General features: G+C 37.7%; 1 protein-coding gene across 3 annotated transcripts in view; it reads right to left on the bottom strand.

The window, feature by feature from the left end:
• rab11fip4a (RAB11 family interacting protein 4 (class II) a) overlaps positions 1–21,683 on the bottom strand; it is a 49,744-nt gene that overhangs the window by 19,103 nt on the left and 8,958 nt on the right. Inside the window, exons 1-3 of one of the 3 annotated variants that reach the window (XM_058771993.1) lie at positions 18,875–18,955; positions 18,652–18,739; positions 15,628–15,713 (exon numbers count right to left, since the gene is read on the bottom strand). In XM_058771993.1, the coding sequence (XP_058627976.1) occupies positions 15,628–15,713; positions 18,652–18,658 (93 nt within the window). In that variant the 5' untranslated portion in view covers positions 18,659–18,739; positions 18,875–18,955. Of the gene's footprint in view, positions 1–3,300; positions 3,583–15,627; positions 15,714–18,651; positions 18,740–18,874; positions 18,956–21,683 lie in introns of those variants that run through there. The other 2 variants (XM_058771992.1, XM_058771994.1) reach the window with 2 other exon arrangements.

The raw sequence follows: 21,683 nt of genomic DNA, 5'->3' as shown, positions 1-21,683 counted from the left end.
CGCGACACTATTTCTTGTCTCGGAGCATGCCTGAAAACATTCAAATGCACATGTTCCAAAGCCCTCAGATCTATAAATAATTGAGATGTTTTGTCTGTGAAGTCTAGGAGAAGATGCGTGATGGAGGAATGCACCTAGATATCTCACTCACATTCATCATTAGATTATTTTCCTCAGTGAAAGCAGAGCAATTTTTTATTTTTTTGCTCATGTTTCGATGCAGTTTAATTTTTCTCTGTAAATCTGGAGAAGAACAGCACTTTTTTACAGATCTGCCATCTTAAGATGACAGCAACCCACACAAATAAACAAACACAACACTCAATTCTGGCTAGCGTCCAAAGTGCACCAACATATTCACAGCCTATCAAGTGCAGCTCACAAGAAATGTCAAGTGTGCATATGAACATGACAGAAAAGCCTCTCAAATTTCTCCAAGACAACAGTGATCCCTACCACACGCAGTAGCTGCTGTTTTTGGGGATTTTTCAGGTAACAACCCACTTCAAACAAACATTTTGGACCACCTGACATCCCGAATCTATACAGCAACTACCTCAAAACAACAAATACCCTGTAGGCCTATCTTGAAATAGCTTTATCTTTAACATTACTGTTTTTGCTAAATGCTAGTTTTGACTAGCGACCCTAATGAACCTGTAAGCTAGCTAGCTAAGATCAAACACTTTAGTACACTAAAAGTATTACTGTCAGTTATGTTACCAAAGTAACCACAAAAACATGCTAGCGGGGAACATTTAAGCTGGCTGCTCATTTTTGTATCAACTGCGCTTGGCTGGTTTTGTTTGAGATCTCAGTGGAAGTGCAGCTGGATAGCTGGCCATCTCGCTGCCTACACAGTCAGCAGACAAAAGACAGTGTGGATTTACCAGGAGCCATGAGTCATAATCCAGCTCTCGGGGCTCTAAAACTGTCGGCCGCCCTTCCCTGGACGGTATCAAAGCGAAACACCTTTGAACTCTTTATTGACCTTGAAAATGGTAACCCAACAAACACACAGAAAGGCCATCCAGAGCTGCAGTTACACAATCAATACTGCAGGGGCACTTAGCTAAGCAAATTACCGTATTATTCCACAGCATGTGTAGGCGTCCCTTTGAAAGCAAGACATGTCGAGACAAGTGGAAATATGGTTCTCAATTTAGTTGCTCTAACATCCAGGCACAATCATAAAAGTGTACCACTGACTTCAAAAGGTTGGTCTCCCTTGGCAGAGCAATAGCCTGGATGCACCATATTATTGGGTTTTAGAGTGTCCAAACTGCAATTAACCTCTTGTCCTAACTGTAACTCTGAATTATATCTTTTGCTGGGCTTTGCATTATGACGTCCATGAAATGATAGTGCAGATAGTGCCCTTGGTCATGCACAGATTCTCTGCTGCCCACGCAATAACCAGGCCTGATACAGCATTTCATAACAGATCGATATCTAAAGCTGTCAGACCAGCTGCTAAATGGCTAATCTTAAATGCAGTAGACAAGAGAACTGGATTGACTTATGTACAGTATGTATACAGCATCAGCTTATACTGTATAAGGGCGGATGACATTAAAAAAGTTAGAATAAAAATGATAAAACTCCATAAAAATGCTTACTATAGCTATATATAATGCACACATGAGGGTTCAAGAGTTCGGGGTCAGTAAGATTTGTACTTTTTTTGTGTTTCTTATTGAGCAAGGACACAATAAATTGATTAAAAGAGACATTTAGAATTTTACAAAAGATTTATATTTAAAATAAACGTTGTTCCTTTGAACTTTCTATTAATTAAATAATACTGAAGAACAACAGTTTTCAACACTGATAATAACAAGAAACATTTCAGATAAGCATGTTAGAATGATTTCTGAAGGGTCGTGTGACACTGAAGACTGGAAGCTGCTGAAAATTTAGCTTTGTCATCACAGGAATCTATTACATTTTAAAACATATCCAAATAGTTCATTTAGACTGTCATAATATTTCAGAATAATACTGAAAGTTATAAAAACCTAGACAGGGCATGTACTGACATTCAACACACTACTGCATTATATGATACAATTATGCTTAATTTAAGACATTTTATTATTTTAAATATGTATTTCAACCACACATATGCTGTGTTTAGAGCAGGCTTATGACTAAATGTGCTCTGCAGTGAGGGAACAGGGCTTTGTATTGACTAAACTTTAGCTACAATGAACATTTATCAGCACGTAGCTGACAAGCTCTCAGAGGTAAAAGTTTAAGAAGCCAATAACACTTTGGCAAAACAAACCACTAAAGGGGTAAAGGCAAGCACCAGGGAAGGAATTTTAATGGACGTCTAACCCTATTGTTCCTTGACCTTTCTAAATTGTCCCTTTCCAGAGGAATAACATTACTGCAACATTAAGAAACACACACATTCATACAAACACAATACAGATGCGTTACTACCAGCAGGTGGTCATTAACCGTCGAAGAGTCTTCCCAAACCACCCCAGCACACTCAACCTCCCCTTTCATGTTCACACAGTCCCTTCTAACTATCAGCCGTATTCAAAACTCCATAGTTCCTCCCCTTCAACAACCCCCAACCCCACAACAACTCCCAGCGCACACCATTAGCCTTGTTCCCAAGAGACACAGAATTAACTGTTTAAGTTTACGAGCATGTGCACTTACAACCAATCAATCAGTCTGCTAGTTTTTCTACACCATTAGTCTCATTTGAGGTGCAAAATTGGGGATTTTCTATCTCCAAGAACTGATTTTTCACCAGTCTGGCATTTAAGAAACAAAGTAAGCAGAAAACAGAAACAATGGGGTCAACCAACGGTTGTTGGGTAGACGAAGGCAGACACGAACACACACACACACACACCGCCAAAAACCGCATCGACACAGTCCAAACACACTGATTAGCATTTCAATAGCATGACCCCTTTCCCCTCCAACAGATCCCCACACAATCCAGGCTGGCTCTCCAGTCATTCATTCAACTTGTCATTCAAGGGCAGGTGTAGCGTTTGGGAAGCACACAGACTGGTTGTGAATTCCACCACACTCAGAGCCTTAGTATCTTACAATAAAATGCAAAAAAATCATTTCATTGAGCTTCATCTCTCTAAAGTGCCATTGGGAGTCAAAGAGATCTACAAGAGCTTCTCAGCATCAATGTTGGAAGAAGAGATTATTACAGAGGAAAGAGGATGAGAGAAGCACATGAGAGGAAGAGCAGGAACAATGGGCTTTACTTGGCTGCAGCAAACGTTCACACATGCGAGTTTTCTCATCTCATCCTCTTACCCCGCCGCTCAATAATGAAGATCCATCTCCTCCATCCTTTCCACCCGTGCCGGTTAAGCCCTCATCGGCTGAGGACGCCCAAGACTTGGTGTCCCCGTCTCCCTCCAGGATCCCCACCCTCACCACAGTCCAACAGGTGAAATATCAGTGTCCAGTCCTGTCAGATTTCAGCGCTCCTGTGGACGTGTGGCTTCAGGTATCTCCACCTACATCCACCGCTGCTCCAAACCGGCTCAGTCCTCCTCACACATACACACACACTCGCTCCAACCTGCAGCAACCGATCATGCGGCCACACACGAACACATACGGACAGAGACGCTAGCGATCTGGCAACAGTTGTTGGGCTTTTGGCCACTCCTCCCAGCAAATCACCTCCCCTACTCCGGCTTGTCACATTCCCTCCCTCTCTCTGCCTCGTTCTCTAGGTTGTTGCTAGGAAACTATTCAGCTGAGCCGTCCCACAGCCGTGACATCGAGCGGAGCGTGTGTGTGTGTGTGTGTGTGTGTGCGTCTGTGTGCAGCACACACAGCTATCTTAAGCCTAACCTCAGCTGTGCTGGATAATACGCACAATTACGGATAATTAACCTTCTCCTCGTTTAAGTACCATGACAAATAACACAAATAGATAAATAAGATACAGAGAAATCAAAGTATCAATAGAGGGTTGATCATGCGGTGGCCTGAAGAAAGAAAATACAACAGGATCAACAAGAAACCTTATTAAAACAAAAGTCAAGCATTTTTCTTTGAAAATCCCTCATACAGATGCCAAAATGTTTATTATATCAACAAAATGCTATAAAACTTTTATCAATTTACTGCAAACAGAAATAGCAAATAACAAATGTTGTCTGAAACAGATATATGTGAATTTGTCAACATTTTATTTATGGTTGGTTGTTACATGGCAACAGTTCAGAAATTAAATATATGGCAAGTGGCGGTAAAAGGTTAAAGCTCTATTGTTTTTGAAAATAATGTACCACCTACACTAAACCGGTAGTGTTAAAACATATTTGCTGTAGCAACTATGCAATTTCAGCTTACTTTATAAGCTCTTTTATCGTAACACAGGACTCCTATGAAAAGCTACACATATGGAGCTGGTTATGCCATGTAAATGCCAAAATATATTAGTTTACAAATCATGTAAGCACAGTATTTTGCAAGGAACCAGCTGAAAATAAGTCTTTATTAATCAATAATCCATTGTTGGTGTTTTAGTGCCACTAATGTTCCTTTTTGCTATAAATGCTGTTAATTGTATATATAGGTAAGCTTTTGGAGTTTTGCAAATATGTAAGAAGAGACTATGCTGGCTTTCCTCCTCCAAAGCCCTTCATATTACAGGCTTCAAAATGTGCAAATACATAAAAGAAAAAAAAAATGTCAGCAGGATTTGTTTATCACACTGAAACATTTATCAAAATATCTAGAAGAAGTAAAGTCATGCAGGTTTGAATCGACATGAGAGTGAGTAAATGATTTCATTTTTGGGTGAACTGTCCCTTTAAGCATACTGTAGCATTATTTAACATTAACAAGAAGTCTGCAAAATTGTAATGATAAAATTTAAAAATTAACTAGAGTTCACTTTAATAACTAGAGTGGTCTTAAGACTGATTTATGGAATATCTTAAGAGCTTCCTTAATTAACACTTCTCGTAAATTCACAGCAGCAATGAGCTCTCGCTAGAGGCAAAGACAGATGAAGTAAAAATCTAATCACTGGTGAACAATTACACATGTACATTCACACTTCCACAGCTGCAAGTGAGAAGTCTCACATATGCTGTGCTCTGCATATGCGTGAGGTTTGAGATGCATGTTCATGCAGCTGTGTGAGGGAGAGAGAGAACGAAAGAAAGAGCAATCCTCCTCCGTTCCTCCTCTCCACTCCTGCATCAGTGATGCCCCACTTTCCCATGATTCCCATGAGCTCAGTGCAGCAGCGGTTAGTTTCAATCCAGCAGCTCGAACCAGACCCTGTTACCTCACACATGCTCTTCTCTCTCTGTCAGAGCTATGAACACCTCTTCAAACCATCTTAAAATGCATTACACATTATCTCTGTGATGCTGCAGGGATACAGACACAGTCTGAAGTCTAGTTGAGAAGATGGAAGAAAGAGAGAGAGACGGAGAGAGGGAGGGTGGAAACACGAGAGAGGATGCTGTTAGATCAGGAGGGTGTTGGCTACAGATGAATAAATGTTCACACATCTCTATCACCAACTGCTACTCGGCTCCTGAAACTGTTTATACAGCCAAAGCCATTCTATTTCAGACATGTTTGTACTGTTTTAGCCAGATTGCAGGTTTTAAAAATACTGTGTAATGAGAGACAGTTGTTATTTCAGTTAGGTGTGGTGGATCTCCACCTGCTTCCTGTTGTCATGTCTCAAAGGAACATAAACAAATGCATAATTTTTTGGCATAGTTGCTGTTTGAACATGACAAATAATGTTAGACCATTATTACAAGCAGTCAGAGTTTTAGAAGAAAATGTGAGTGGTGCTTGACTATATCTAGGGTGGTTCCCAAATAGAACCACACTGGATACAATAGCCACGTCCACCAGAGGTCACATTTGTCAGCCGCATACATCATTGAGGCAAAGAAAAGCAAAGAAAAGCTAAGATGTTCTGAGGGTTTTTTATCAGTCTTCTATGCAGTTTCTTGAGTGTACTATGTGATTTTAGACATCTGCTGTCTGGCTGCTAGGATGTTGTAGGCAGTTGCCAGAGTGAATTATGTGGCTGCTAAGGTGTACTGAGTGTTTTCTAGATGTCTCAGAATCTTCTGGGGGGTTTCCATCACATTATGTTTTTGCTAAGTTGTTCTGGGTGCATTAATCGCTTGCTATCTGGTTGCTAGATTGGTTTGAGTTGAGTTTTTGAGGCGCTAGGATGTTCTGGTTGCTAGGGAATTGCTAGGGAAGTGGTTGCTTCACAGAATTTTAATACTTAGCACTAAGGATTTGTTCAGTTTAATAGCAATAGTAAAGCTTGCAAACCTGCAAGCAGTCATAATAATGAAGAGAGAAAACAAATAAGGAGAACATCAGTCAGTAGTAAGACCTATGATTGATATAAGACAGAAAACATTTAGGCTGTTAACTGAAACTGTTCTGCTGTATTAAAACAGTATAATGTGCGAGTGATGGTTTCAGGCTTTAATTTAGAGAGTTAAGCATCCTTCTCTGTGTGCATATGAGCACGGCTTTTATCTCTTCTAACCTTCTCTGTACTCTTTCCCACCCTTATTGTGATTGACAGCTGGTAGATTAGGAGGACTTCTGGAATGTGAGGAAAGACGAGGAGAAAAGAGGGAAAGAGAATAAGAGAGGGGGTCCCTTCTCTAATCAAACTGATGAGCCAAAAGGCAGAAGGAATCAGACAACACACACATACTGGACAACGTCAAAATTAACAATGAGTTGAACAAAAAAAATCCAAATAAATGTCAACAGTCCTAAATCTTAAAATGATCTACAAGTGCATACTAGTGTAACACAGAGTGGATTAGAAAATGAATAGAGGATGAAGTGAGAGACAGCAAGAGTAAGAAACAGGCAGAAGAGCAGGAGGGAACACAGTGAGCACAGGCTTGGCAGTTTGGGCACAGTGTGCATACAAATGACTGTATTCCTCTATAATCTAAAACCAGAGGTCTGAACTGGTGGATTGCAACATATAAATGGGTCACAGGTCTGTTCTGATAGGCTCACAGACAGCAAAACAACGCTAAATGCAACTAACCATGTAACCATGCATTGAAACTACACAACGTATAAGAAAAAACAACCCAGACTACACTAGATACGAGTTCATTTGCAATGCAGACCACAATGTGTTTTGGAATTTTTGTTTTTAATTAGTCAAGATGGTTTTTAAGGAGTTTTGAGCACATCTGCGCCTTGCTTAACCAGAAAGCAACTTGGCAGTGTTGGGAGATGATCCTAAACTAGTTGAGACCCGGTCAAACCAGCTTAAGGTGGGTTAAGTGGGTTTTTCCTAGCAGTGGCACTAATCATTTTTCATAATGTTGGGCCTGTTCAGTCAAGGTAATATTAATACATTTCAGTGTTTAATTAAACTGATTTTGGTTATTGAAATAATGCTGGAATAAAATCTAAATATCACATGAAAATTTAAACAAACTTAAAAATTTGTCTTTGTAACTAATTGAAATAAGTTTAAGTACTAAAATGACTGAAACTAAAATAAAACCAAATTAAAGCTACATAAAAATATGAAAAATTACTAAAACTTTAAAAAAAAATAAAACTGAAAATATAAAAAATTTCTGAATATTACACATATAACATTGTAAGGACATTTTTTATTTACTGTTTTACACCGAACAAATTTGGTCTTTCAAATCCTGGTCCTGAAGTAAACCTAGTGTTTGAGCCACTGGATAAATCAAAGCAAACAAGTCTCTTCAGAGAGCTAAAGACATACACAAACAACCTAACAGCAACCAACAAAGCTCAATCCCTTGGTGCTCATTTGTTTTATATTTGTCGTTACCTGGCAATAGTGCACCAATGTGAATTCAAAACGTAAGTGCTCAAAACAATGACAAAATGGCCATATAAATTATAAATCTGCTAAAGTGCGCAAAGGTCATACTCAAGCATATATTACCATGAAATCTGACCAATTCCTGCTGTGCACAGGGTTCTAAGCAACATGCTGACATTTTATCTAATGGTAGCGATGTCAGGCAACCTCAAGCTCACGCTGGGAGTGACAGTCGGCTTCTTGGTGAGAAAGCTCATACTTAACGTGTGATGTCATTTTTTATTCATTCAGTTGTGACAGTGCATATACACTCAGAACCGGGCTGCTCACACCCAGACAGAGAGAGAAGAGGAGAGGAGACAACATGATAAACACGGCCCAGTGGCATGTTGAAAGCTTGATGGCAGTGATTGGACTCAGCGGGTAGTAGTACTGCACAGCATCACCCAAAAATGGGTTGCCTTTGTAATCTGACCCGGGACCAAATGACAATGCCAAATGTAAAGGCAGTTCTGCAATAACTTTTTGATTTCCTTTTAATTTGGCACACACATGACATGCGATCTTTGTCTGCACAGGCAGTACTGACAGATTACATCCTCTCTTGTATTTGCCAACACTTTCATATTTTAATATCAAACTAGTTTCATCATGTTGTTCCAAAACTTTCCTCTGTGGAAAATGAATGTTGACTTTCATTGTATGGACAAAAAATGTCATATGAGACATATTTCAAAATATCTTCTTTTGTGTTCCACAGAAGAAAGTAAGTAAAACAGGTTTGGAACAACAGGGGCTTTACTCGCACGAAACATCTTCATCACACACTGTCGCTGCGCATCTCATTTCAACATGCGTCTGTGCTTGAAATACCAACAGCTTGAATCTCCAACTGCTTAAGCACAAATCTGCTTGATGGTATCATCTGTATTCATTCTACTCTGAGCAGATACAGATACTTTATGATGATGTTTGTTGTGGTGCTGCACAGATGAGCACATTTAGACGCTGCTAATGGACAGATGATTCTACAAAGAAATAACACAGTTAGACACGTTTACAAAAGTACACAGCATGTGTTTGCAAGTCGTGTACTTTGGGCAAGTCAGTTCAGTTTTTCAACATTATTGTCCGGGAAAAAACATGAACACCTAAAACATGAACACCCATATATATGTATTAAAGATTAATGTTTTCAAAAGAAAGTCTCACTGTAAGGGTTTCTTTTTAAAATGTTAATCTTTTATTCAGCAAGGAGGATGCATAAAATTGATAAAAAGTGACAGAAAAGATATTTATAATAGATTTCTATTTCAAATAAATGATGTTCTTTTAAACTTTCTATTCATCAAATAATCCTGAAAAATAGATATCAGTTTCCACAAAAACTATTAAGCAGCACAACTGATTTGAGCATTGATAAATTACAGCAAATATATTACAAATATTAAAATAGAAAACAGTGATTTAATGTCACGATGCACACAGCAGGGAGGAACGAGGATAACAAAATACGGTCTTTAAAGTTGACATCAGGGCAGGGTAGGGCAGGGCAGGGTAAGACAAGACAAGGCAAGGTTGACACAGACAGGAACACCAGGAATAACGAGTAGACAAGACCACAACTAACTAAACAGGCAGGAACTAAATACACATGACAATCACAGATAATTACTAAAACACAGCTGGACAAGACTTAACTAATAATCACACTGAACAAGGACAGGAACATGACCAAATAAGCACACAAGAGGCGGGAACACATGACACACATGACAGAGGACTGACATTTAAAGGGTTAGTTCACCCAAAAATGAAAATTAGCCTGTGTTTCACTCTCCCTAAAGGCATCTCTTTCCTTTCTTTCATTCTGACTTTCTTCTTTCAGACGAATCCAATCCGAGTTATATTAAAAATTCTCCTGGCTCTTTCAAACGTTATCATTGCAGTGGGTGGGTGTTTCTGTTCAACAGTCCACAAGACATCAAATAAAGTGCATGCATCCATAATAAAACGTCCCTTACACGGCTCCGGGGTGTGAATTAAGGCCTCCTGTAGCAAATCAATGCGTTTTTGTAAGAAAAATATCCTTATTTCAAACGTAATAAACACTTTTCTCTCACTTCCGCTTACTGTCATACGTGCAAGCCCTTTTGGCGGATGACGTAGGACGTATGCGTCACGCACGCCTCTGAGTTATGCTTGTCTCGAGAGTTTGTTTACAGGAGCAAAGGAAGCAATGTTTCCTTACTCTAGCAAAGGAAATCCAGTCTCCTCTTGGCTTATATTGATATCCTCCGACATTTTTCTTCAAATGTTTGTTTTGTACTTCTAATTCGTGACTGGCGATTTGTTTTGTTCTCTCTCCGTGCTCGTCACTAATCACGCTACGCAGACATCCTACGTCATCCGCTGGAACAGCTTCCGCGTATGACAGATGGTGGAAGTGAAGTTAGTTTATTATGTTTGAAATATGGATATTTTTCTTACAAAAATGCACGCTACAGGAGGCCTTTAATGATGCCCCGGAGCCATGTGAGGCACGTTTTATTATGGATGTGCGCGCTTTATTTGACGTCTCTTGGACTGTTGTACAGAAACACCCGTCGACTGCAATGATAACGCTTGGAAAAGCCAGGACAATTTTTAATATAACTCCGATTGGTCATATACACCTAGGATGCTTTGAGGGTGAGTAAAACACAGGCTTATTTTTGGGTGAACTAACCCTTAAATTTGCAATAATATTACTGTTTTTTGTTGTTTTGTTACCGATCCCAATCAATGGTTATAAATCACAAAAACAAAAGTCCCATCATTGAATCTTCAGTACCAACTGTATAATCCATTATTTGATATCTCTTGATGTACACTAAGGTTGGTGTGACCTGAGATACAGTAGAACTGATGAATGCTGCACAGAGACAGATGTGTGTCTGGAGCATTTTTCTGCTCTCTCCACCAATGAACCCTACAATCTCTCAGTCTCAATGACAGCCAAGGACATTCAGTCTTGACTTTCCCAATTACCAGCAGTAAAGTCTCTTCTCTACAGATTCAGCTTAGTCCAACCAAGGATTCACCTTCCTTTGCAGTAATATAAAATGACAAAGCATTGTGTATAGACACTGATATTACAGGCAGAAAGCTGAGACTACAATACAATAAGAAAAGAAAAGAAAAATCTACTTTGTATTCCTTAGATGTCAACATCAAAAGAAATTAATAATATCTTTAGTAAAATGAGCTCACAAGGGACAACCACCTCAACACATGCTCTTCTAGTCGCTCTCTCTGTGGTTATCCATCAGTGTAATCAATGTGACAGGCTCATTAGTGCTCTGACTCAACTATCATTCAGCAGCAGTCACTCAGAAGAAACATCTTTCAAACTCCAATCACAAGTGATCTGTACCGAACACAATACATATACGTACACACACATACTATAGAAACTCAACTATAGAAGCACTTCTGTGATTTTTACTAAAACATAGCACCTTTGTTATAATTAATACTGTAACAAATATATTGGTCATTGTTAGCCAATGTTAATGCATTAAATATAGTTAACAAACGGAACCTTATTGTAAAGTGTTACCATACAAAACATTTCAATATCTACTGTGTGAAAATTAATTACATACACTTCCCACAAATTACGACTGTGACTTATTTTGTGGTCTAATTTTCACCACAAACAACAATTTTTCCAGTAATAGTTTCATGAAAAGTTAGTGTAAAGAGAACAGTATGAGTAAAGAGTATGTTTGTGTGTCAGTGGAGGATATAGTATTCACATAAGTAGCTTTAACAGACCAAGTAAGCCATTAACTGCTCTCAAGCAGGTCCTGTACACGAGAGGTAATATGCTTGGTCAATCTGATCAGCTGTCTGTAACCTTAATCTCTAAAACATGCTATGTGTGCACAATAATCCATAAAACAAAACACACACACACATTCGTTCGTTTGTGAAAAGTGGGGACATCCCATAGGCGTAATGGTTTTTATACTGTACAAACTGTATGTGCTATTGCCCTACACCTAAACCTACCCCTTACAGGAAACTTTCTGCATTTTTACTTTCTCACTCTGTATGATTTATAAGCGTTTTGAAAAATGGGGACATGGGTAATGTCCACATAAGTCACCTTCTCCTTGTGATACCTATGTCATATATAACCCTTGTCATTATACAAATTTATGCCCTCATTTGTCACAAAAACGCGCACGCACGCACACACACACACACACACACACACATACACATGTTCGTTTTTGTGAAAAGTGGGGACATCCCATAGGCGTAATGGTTTTTATAGTGTACTTACTGTATGTGCTATTGCCCTACACCTAAACCTACCCCTTACAAGAGACGGTGCATTTCAACTTTCCCCAAAAAAACCTCACTCTGTATGATTTATAAGCGTTTTGAAAAGTGGGGACATGGGTCAATGTCCTGAAAAGTCACCTTCACCTTGTAATACCTATGTCATACCTTTGTCATTATACAAATCTATGTCCTGACTTTTCACAAAAACGCGCGCGCACACACACACACTGTTAAGACATACATTGATGTGTTAGTATGACAGTGACTCTTTGTGACAGCAATCACACTCCACTGCTGTGATCAGAGAGACTTGCAATGACTGTGAGACAGAGACAGAAGAGACAGAAATGACACAATATTATCAAATGGCAGCTTAATTGCATCTTAGTTCAGTTAGAATAGCCTATATTTCTATGAAACACGTTATTTTCTGTGATGGAAATATTAGTGTCATTCAAAGATATTCTATCTTATAGTGTTGTGTTAACCGTCCGAGAAAATTAACATTTCAATAGTTTTTGTTTTTGGAAAGAGAGAGGGAGGAAAAGAAGGAGAGGGAGAGAAAGAAAGGTGCTCTGCAGAAGATCAATGCAGAGCTTCAGTCCAGTGTTCATTTGAAGTGCTAATAGAACCGCTTGCAGCAGAGCACAGAAAGAGCAAAGAGCAATGCAGCAGACTTCATTTGCACATCCTCGCATGACAACAGTCCCACAATTTAAAACAAAATAAACAACAACAAGAAGAAAACTGTACTGCAGAACCCTGGAAATATTCCTAATACATGCACCACCCTTTTTCGGTTTGAGTGGAAACACATAACATTTCCTGTAACTGTTGGAAAATGCTGGATTTTTTGAATAATTTACTACAACATTCTGCTCAGGCTGTGAACTGATCAAACATGGCTTGTTTTAGCAGCACATTTGGCTGTAAACTTCTTGATTTGTTCATATTTCTTTTCTTTTCTCTTCCAGTTTTTTATATGTGAGTTACTATGTAAGCAGTGTGTCTTAAAATAAATGGCAATATGGTTATGAAGCTCATTATTACATTCCTAGTGTCAATGAATGTGTCTTTATCATACTGTAGAGGAGGTTTGTTCACTACTGCTGCAGTGTTTAATATTCACATGAACCAGCTTTACTCTGAAATGTATTGTCTGACTGATAAAATACTTAAAATTTTCATTAATGAGCTATTTTAGATTACAACCGATGATGCATAATACAAATGACATTAGATCAGTATCCCATATGTTAAGCAATAAATCTGCATAATGCCATTTTTGAGCAGAATTCTAATCCTTGCTTTTCGCATACATATAATATTATCTCCAAAGTGTTGCTGTATTGCTTATAAAAGCCTTTTCTATGTCAGTTTTAAGCTAAATTCATCTGGTTTCTTTCCAAACACTGCCACCTAGTGATGGTGAAACACTGTTGCAATAACCTGTTTTATAATTATAACCTGTTTAATATTAGAAACAACCCTTGTGCTTACCATGTGATGTTAACTATAATGAGGAAATCTATAAATTGAGTAATAACAGTGAAAACGTTTTCAAAGCTAGGCGTTACTAACAAATTTAAATGTTTGTTCATTAAAAAGAGCGAGAAAAGTTTTATATCAAAGTCCAGCAAAAAACACCTTATAGATTGTAAGAAATGAAGACACTGGAACAGTTACAGCTTTGTTTGTTTACCAGCAATACATTCTGGTATTAATAAAGGGTAGTTCACCCAAAAATTCTGTCATTAATTATTCACTCTCATGTCGTTCCAAACCCATAAGACCTTCGTTCATCTTCAGAACACAAATTAAGATGTTTTTCATGAAATCTGAGTTTTCTGACCCTGCATAGACAGCAACGACCTCATAGCCAATACATGTGCATTCGGATTTTGATATCAAAAGGTCTTTAAAAGCTGTAATAAAAACAAAGTGTGTGATTAATCGCATAATACATCTAAATGTTTTTGTGTACAGTAAGTGTCTGTGGATGTCAGGATTCCCCTCTGCTCTGGCTATTTGACTGACAGCTCCATTGAGTCATATATAAGCATGTTGACAGCATCCATTAAAACGTCCGGTGTCAGGTTATGTTTTACAAGGCTTAAACTGTAACTCAAGCAGCAGCCTGTGAAACAGTGGCAGTATGGATTGCTTGTGTATATGTGAGTGTGAGCTGACATGCTGGGGATGCATTTTGGCTCCACTTTCTCTCATCTATCAAGTTCACGCAAGCCTGAATCTGTACGGACGAAAAGAAGGTCGTTCCTTGTTATATCAGAGAACAATAGATGCCTCTCCTAAGTGTCCTAATGCATCTAGACACACTGCCAACAGAAGTGCTTATATTTTCTGGCTTGCTGTTGGGTTTTAACTGCCTCTATATGGTGCAAATGAACACGATAAGAACAAGCAGGAGTGCATGTCTCCAAGTAAAGTCAATCAAAACATGTACAACAAATATATTAGCCTGGTTCAAGTCAACCATAGCCATGTCAGTGCAACAATACATGATAGTTATTCTTTGCACAAATATAGCAAAACTCAGTCAAACACAAAAACACATTCTTCTATATTACTGGTGCTATATCCACTGAAAAAGCATTTCTCTGTGCTAACTCAAACTTTTCAACCATATAGTCATCTTTATCAACAACATTTAGAGTTCTAGTAGGGGTGGGTGATGTGACCAAAATCTTATATCTTTAATATATATTTCTTCATGTTAAAGTTAGTCAAGAGAAGTGAGGGATTTAGTTAAGAGCAGTGAAAGATTTTCTCTCTTTTGTTGTTTGAGTAACATGAATGACAGACAGCAAGAATTTTATACCGCTGTCACTTTAAGAGCTGCCCAGATCCAACATACTGTTTTCACATGTCTCTGCTGTTTGCTTTCACTTAAGACCTAAATTATTGTGTTTACAAGGATACTTGCAAAGATAGGCATTTTGACAAATACAAATTTGTGTAACCATCCAAGGCCTATAAAGCACCAAAAATAACTCTGTTCAATAATCCCGGACTCTATGAGCATGACTTCACATGTGCACGCCTCTCTAACAGCGCTCAGAAAGCGTGCACACACAGCAAAATGAGTTCTCTTTCGCTGTTGATTGCTTTAAGGGCTTAAATCACTTATTTTTAAACAGCACTGCTTAAAACATGTGCAAACGATAAGTTTTCGTGACCACATAGTACAGCAACATCATGTGAGCATGTAACTGCAATAGAGACAATAGTTCTAGTAGCTCAGAGAAATTCAATATTATGGTCAATGGCCATTAATTAAATGGGGTGCAATTAGGTGCATGTACACAATGACAAACAAGCAGTGTGTTCAGCTGAGCGGACTTAATGTCTTTGGTTCTTTTTGGGGGTCAACGATATAATTAGACACATGTGGGGAAAAAAAAGACAACAGCATCAACTAGCCAAACACTTCTGCCCACCTGATAGTAGTAGCCATTGTCCGTCTGGTATGGCTGCGCACTGATGTTGGGGGTCCCAAGAGCTGATTTCAGGATCTCCTCACAGCCTGAATCACAAAAAGAAAAATATTAGTCCTGTCAAGACACGTCTCATAAAGCACAAACAAGAAAGAGATGACGCCCAGTTATTATCACAAATTCCATGACTACTCCGCAAATAAATAAATATGTGGACATGAAATATTGATTTCAGTTGCCTGTATATTATAAAAATGATCTGTGCATTATAAAAATTAGTTAACAGACCTAAAACAAGATGGCTATTGATTAAGTTTGCATCACCACTACTACATTAGTTTAGAAGGATTTTAATGTATCTATTTATTTTTCATTAGAGAAAAGATGCTTCTCAGATATACACTGACTAATTCAAAAAATGTGGCTTTCTCACTTAGACACTATGGCTATTGTACTGTATGTATAAATCAGCTTCTGTCACTTTAAATATCATTTCTGTTTGACAACATCTTGTGTTTTCTCAAACCAGGCTTGAATTATTAAACTGCATCCTCTGTAAAATTTAGAGATTCTTTGCTCCACTTACGAGAGCCAGAGAAAAAAAAAAGGTCAAGATCCATATTTTCATAAAAACTAAAGTTTAGTAGTAGATATCATGTTGGAAAGAGGAACTGTTCTCTTAAATACATGGCTATATTGTTTCTCAAACACACAAACCCATCTGCAGATACAACCAGCTAAGTTAAATGTCATGAATAAATAACAAACTGAGAGGCACAGTGAAGGGCAACCCAGGCCTCGGATCCATTTATAGTCACATAACATGAAGTGTAGTGAAGCCTCAGCGCTCTGTGTGACATCTCAAGTGGGCCACAGCTCGCCTTGGTTCTGGGAATGTCCCGAATGGGAACATATTGTGGGGCAGTACATAAATATATAAAGGCGTGCACAATACGCCTGTTATAGAAGAGCAAAGATAGACCAATGGCGAAACTGTGCTAACAATCCTGCACCACACACAACAATGCAGTCTCCTCTGGGACCTCAAAAGGACACACATAGGCTTTGTAGACTTGCTGTGCGTGCCGGGGATCAGGGATTGGGGGATTCATTAGGGGAAGAGTGAGTGGGAAGACCACTGGGGCTCATTAAACACAGGACACTGGGGGACAAAGTTTCTGGGCCTGAAGCCCATTTGGCCTGTTTGTGTCTCCCTCTTCAGCCGCTTCCATAGAGCGCTGGCACAGAGACGTCCTACCGGGTCCCCGTGCCTGCTGGCAGATCTCTGCTGCATAAGTCTGCCAAGCAGCGTGAGTGTCCCTGGCTGACAAATGTAACCCTGTTTACTGTGCTCTTAATGACAGTGAAATAGGGATGAGCTAGACAAGGCAATAAGTGTCTTAAAACAGCTATAAATAATGTTAAATTAGATTGCTGAACCATGATTAAGCAGTAACTTTTTCAGTGAATTCCTAAGAAAATCTCAAAGTGATGCTTGACACTATAATCAGGAATAACATCCCCCCTTCTTTTAACTGAGAAGCACAACCTACGCTAACAAGTGAATTACTATGCTGTTGTTAAATGGGAAAATGTTTCAATCTGATAAACGGTTAATTAAAGGCACACCCAGATATGCTCGTAATTTGTTGTTCAAATGTGGTTATTTTCAATTAGGGAGATCAGCGGTGAAGCAGAGATCTCTAATCACATTCTGCTCACTCAGGCTATTCATTATCCATTGCATTTCTAGATTTTCGCCAGACACAGAAGTCAATGCAGAATGCTAAAAAGACAGCTGTGAGCCATTATCTGCCTTGGGTTCTTCTGATGAATTGTTTAATAAAATAAAGTGATATTACTAGTCTGGAAATAAAATTGCATAAATGTCTGGAATGATGCACAACATGCTATTTTTAATTCAGGGACATCATGGGAAGTGTCTGTCTTAAAGGAACATGGTGTCTAGCAACTAAGCTTTTATCACTGGAGAACTTAACAGCTGTGTGTGACAGAACAGAAGAGATGTGCTCTGTATTTGATACCACAGTATGAACATTTAGAGCATTAAAAAAATACATTTCATTATCAGTATTTTTTTCCTGCTAAAATAAGACCCATTTACTTGATAAGCAAATTTGTATATTTTTTATTAAACTTAGTAATAAATATGCAAGTTCATTTTCTTAACCTATTATTATTATTATCATCATTATTATTAAACAATTTTCCAATGGTGTGGTGCAATTTTTTTCATGCCAAAATAAAATATTTATTTGAAGAACTTCCGAAGATTTTAGGTTTATATTTGCACATTCATGATTCTCTAATGGTGGTTAGTGATCAAATGACATGCAGTTTTTTTTATTGTTTTGTATTTTTAAATTATTTTAATTTTAGATTTCTTATGATTTAATTCATTATTAGCTTATGTCACGGATCCCAGTTTGTGAAACCCAGGTAAGGTAAGGTATACACAGTAAACTTAATTTTCAATAAAATACACTTTTGATTAAAAAAAATTTTTTACATAAGAATACAATCCCAGCAGGCACACGACGTCATAGGATGTTGATATTTGGTTAAATTTCGGTTGCGACGTTGGGTGACCAAAATTCAATGTAAATTCAACGTCTAATGTCAATGTTAAATTGATGTCCAATACCGATGTCAGCTGACATTGAGATTTTGTTGTTTTTAGGTTGTGCCACCAAAATCCAACGTTATGTCAATGTCAAACTGACGTCAAATATTGACGTCAACCCGATTTTCATTTTCAACCAAAATGCAACGTCTGTCTGACGTCATGTCCAACATCAACCTGCCGTTACATAGACGTCTGGTGCCTGCTGGGTATATTTTTGTAGTGTAGCTACAAGCTACGTTATTTTAAATTGTATTTTTGCGGGCATATTTCAGAGATTTTTACCCTGATTCTTAGAATCCCTTTCATCTAACGCAAACAGATTCATCAGTGGTATTTATGGGCATGAAATACTGTTCGGAGGAGAAATACCGTCCTCTTACCTTTCATTGCAAACACTCCATGACAGAAATCTTTGAAGTTAATTCTGCCATGAGCATTGGGATCCAAGTACTTGGCAAACTTCTTCACCTGAAAAAAAAAAAGTACAGTTGTGAGAATGGAAACCACAAAGTCACCTTGATGAGGAGGACGATCACATGTTCAGTATGGTACCTAACTATAAATAAATGAGAGGATGTGCGTATTATCAGTGGTCAGCTTCACCTCCCACAGATGAAGCACTAGAACAGCTGCTGTCAGGACATGTCGTCGCTGTCAGCAAGTCTTTGTGATGGACAGCTGTCCAGGTGAAAAAGACTGATCCCGACATACTGCTGACACGTGACAAGACTCGCTTACTCGAGACGATTTGCCTTCAAACACCTTGGTCAAGCATAGCTGTATCTGTTAACAGTAAATACTGTATTGCTCACAGGCTGCTATTTCATGGCCTAATGGTTTCAAATGTTCTTGTCTTACATTCCCTAAACAATACAAACAGACCATTGTTAACACACAGTCTGTCTAAATCAATCAAATGAAACTGAACAGTATAGCTCAGATAATTTGGTCTTTGGAAGTCTTTTTCATCTCCATTGGATGTAACTCACATCAAGAAACAACAAACAGTTATTAAGGATATCTCATTAGTCGTTTTCTTCCCTATGGGATGGCTGCCCTTAAGGGCTGCCAGACATGTTTATAAGAGTTTATGAGAAAACATTCCATGGTAATACGGAAATCATCGTAACTGTGATTCCCACTTCACACACAGCTCCTTGACAACGTCACTCCTTTCTAAATATATTCTCCTCCAAGAACAGAAGAAGTGTTCTTGACAACCGCTCAGTCTTGCAGCCCTCCCCTCATAACCTGCTAGAATGATTCACCACAGTGCCACAGAAATAGAGGCGCACAGTGCAATAGCAATAGGATGGAGAGCTGAAGCACAGCAGCCATGGAAGCAGGTGATGTATCTCTGTGACGGTGCACACACTAGGAAAAGAGGAACGCACATGGGCTAAATAAATCACTTGCCCTAAATGTCTCTTCTACCTCAGCTCAGGCCGAGAAGGAAAAAAATTCAGAGAAACATAGCATGTACACTACCATTTGGGGTCATTAGGGTTATATATTGTTTTTAAATGTACACTTTTATTCAGCCATGATGCATTAAAGTAAACAAAAGTGGCATTTATAATGTTACAAAATGTGTCTATTTTGATATAGATATTCAAAGAACCCATAACTGTTTTCAATATTGATACTAAATGTTTCTTGAGCAGCAAATCATATTGTATATTTGGAATTAATTCTGAAAGATCACTGAAGATTGGAGTAATGACTGAAAATTCAGCTTTATCATCACAGAAATAAATTCAATTCTTTTCAATATATTAAAGTAGAAAACTGTTATTTTGAATTACAATAATATGCGATAATATTACTGTTTTTACTGTATTTTGATCCAATAAATTCAGATCAAAATATAAAAAAGATAAATACAGTCTTGGTGAGCATAAGGGTCTTCTTTAAAAACCTTGAAAAATTACCGACCCTAACCTTTTGCATGTTAGTGTAAACAGTATAGATAAATATACAAATATTACAAAATTTAAAACCTGGTTACATACACTATAAATAATCCAAGTTGCATATCATCTGCATATCTGTAAATCTGCAAAAAGCATAATTTGGTTGCATTTTATTTAGTAATTTCACTATATCAGAGCAAGCAAAGAGTGTGTTCAAAAGAGTTCATAAAAACATTGTAATCATAATTCATATAAATTGAGTGGTTTAATCTAAGTCTTCTAAAGAAACACAAACACTTTTTATTATGAACAGATTTAATTTCATGTTTTAATTAACATAGAAAAACTTGGATTAAACTGCTCAACTCATATTAATGATGTTTACAATGTCTTAAACTTTTTGCAGTGTGAAAGTTTGAGGGAAATGAAAAGGGAAGGACAGAAATCTCTTTGGTTTCATTAAAGGGATAGTTCACCCAAAACTGAAATTACCCCATGGTTTACTCACCCTCATGCCATCCTAGGTGTGCATGAGTTTCTTCTTTTAGACAAATACAAACGGAGTTATATTAAAAAGCTTTATAATGGCAGTGAATCAGCTGGAATGGCACTCTCTTGTGTGGAAGCTAAAGCTAGAGATTACGGTTTATAAAGTTTTAAATATGGATATTTTTCCTACAAAAATGCATCAATTCACTTCAGGAGGCATTTATTAACCTCCCATACTATGTACAATATCTCACAAAAATGAGTACACCCCTCAGATTTCAGCAACCATTTTAGTATATCGTCTCAAGGGACAATACTATAGAAATGAAACTTGGATATATTTTAGAGTAGTCAATGTGCAGCTTGTATAGCAGTACAAATTTACTGTCCTCTAAAAATAACTCAACATATAGCCATTATTGTCTAAATAACTAGCTACAAAAGTGAGTACACCTTTCGTGAAAACATCTACAGGTGCTGGTCATATAATTAGAATATCATCAAAAAGTTGATTTATTTCACTAATTCCATTCAAAACTTGAAACTTGTATATTATATTCATTCATTACACACAGACTGATATATTTCAAATGTTTATTTCTTTTAATTTTGATGATTAGAGCTTACAGCTCATGAAAGTCAAAAATCAGTATCTCAAAATATTAGAATATTTACATTTGAGTTTGAATAAATGACCATCCCTACAGTATAAATTCTGGGTATCTCTTGTTCTTTGAAACCACAATAATGGAGAAGACCGCTGACTTGGCAATGATCCAGAAGACGAACATTGACACCCTCCACAAAGAGGGTAAGTCACAGAAGGTCATTACTGAAAGGTGTGGCTGTTTACAGAGTGCTGTATCAAAGCATATTAAATGCAATATTAAAAATCCTTTCTTTGTATTGGTCTTAAGTAATATTCTAATATTTTGAGATACTGATTTTTGACTTTCATGAGCTGTAAGCTCTAATCATCAAAATTAAAAGAAATAAACATTTGAAATATA

The sequence above is a fragment of the Onychostoma macrolepis genome, chromosome 03 (genome assembly GCF_012432095.1).
Source record: "Onychostoma macrolepis isolate SWU-2019 chromosome 03, ASM1243209v1, whole genome shotgun sequence".
In the NCBI taxonomy this organism is placed as follows: Eukaryota; Metazoa; Chordata; class Actinopteri; order Cypriniformes; family Cyprinidae; genus Onychostoma; species Onychostoma macrolepis.
This window is presented reverse-complemented; position numbering and strand designations above follow the sequence as displayed.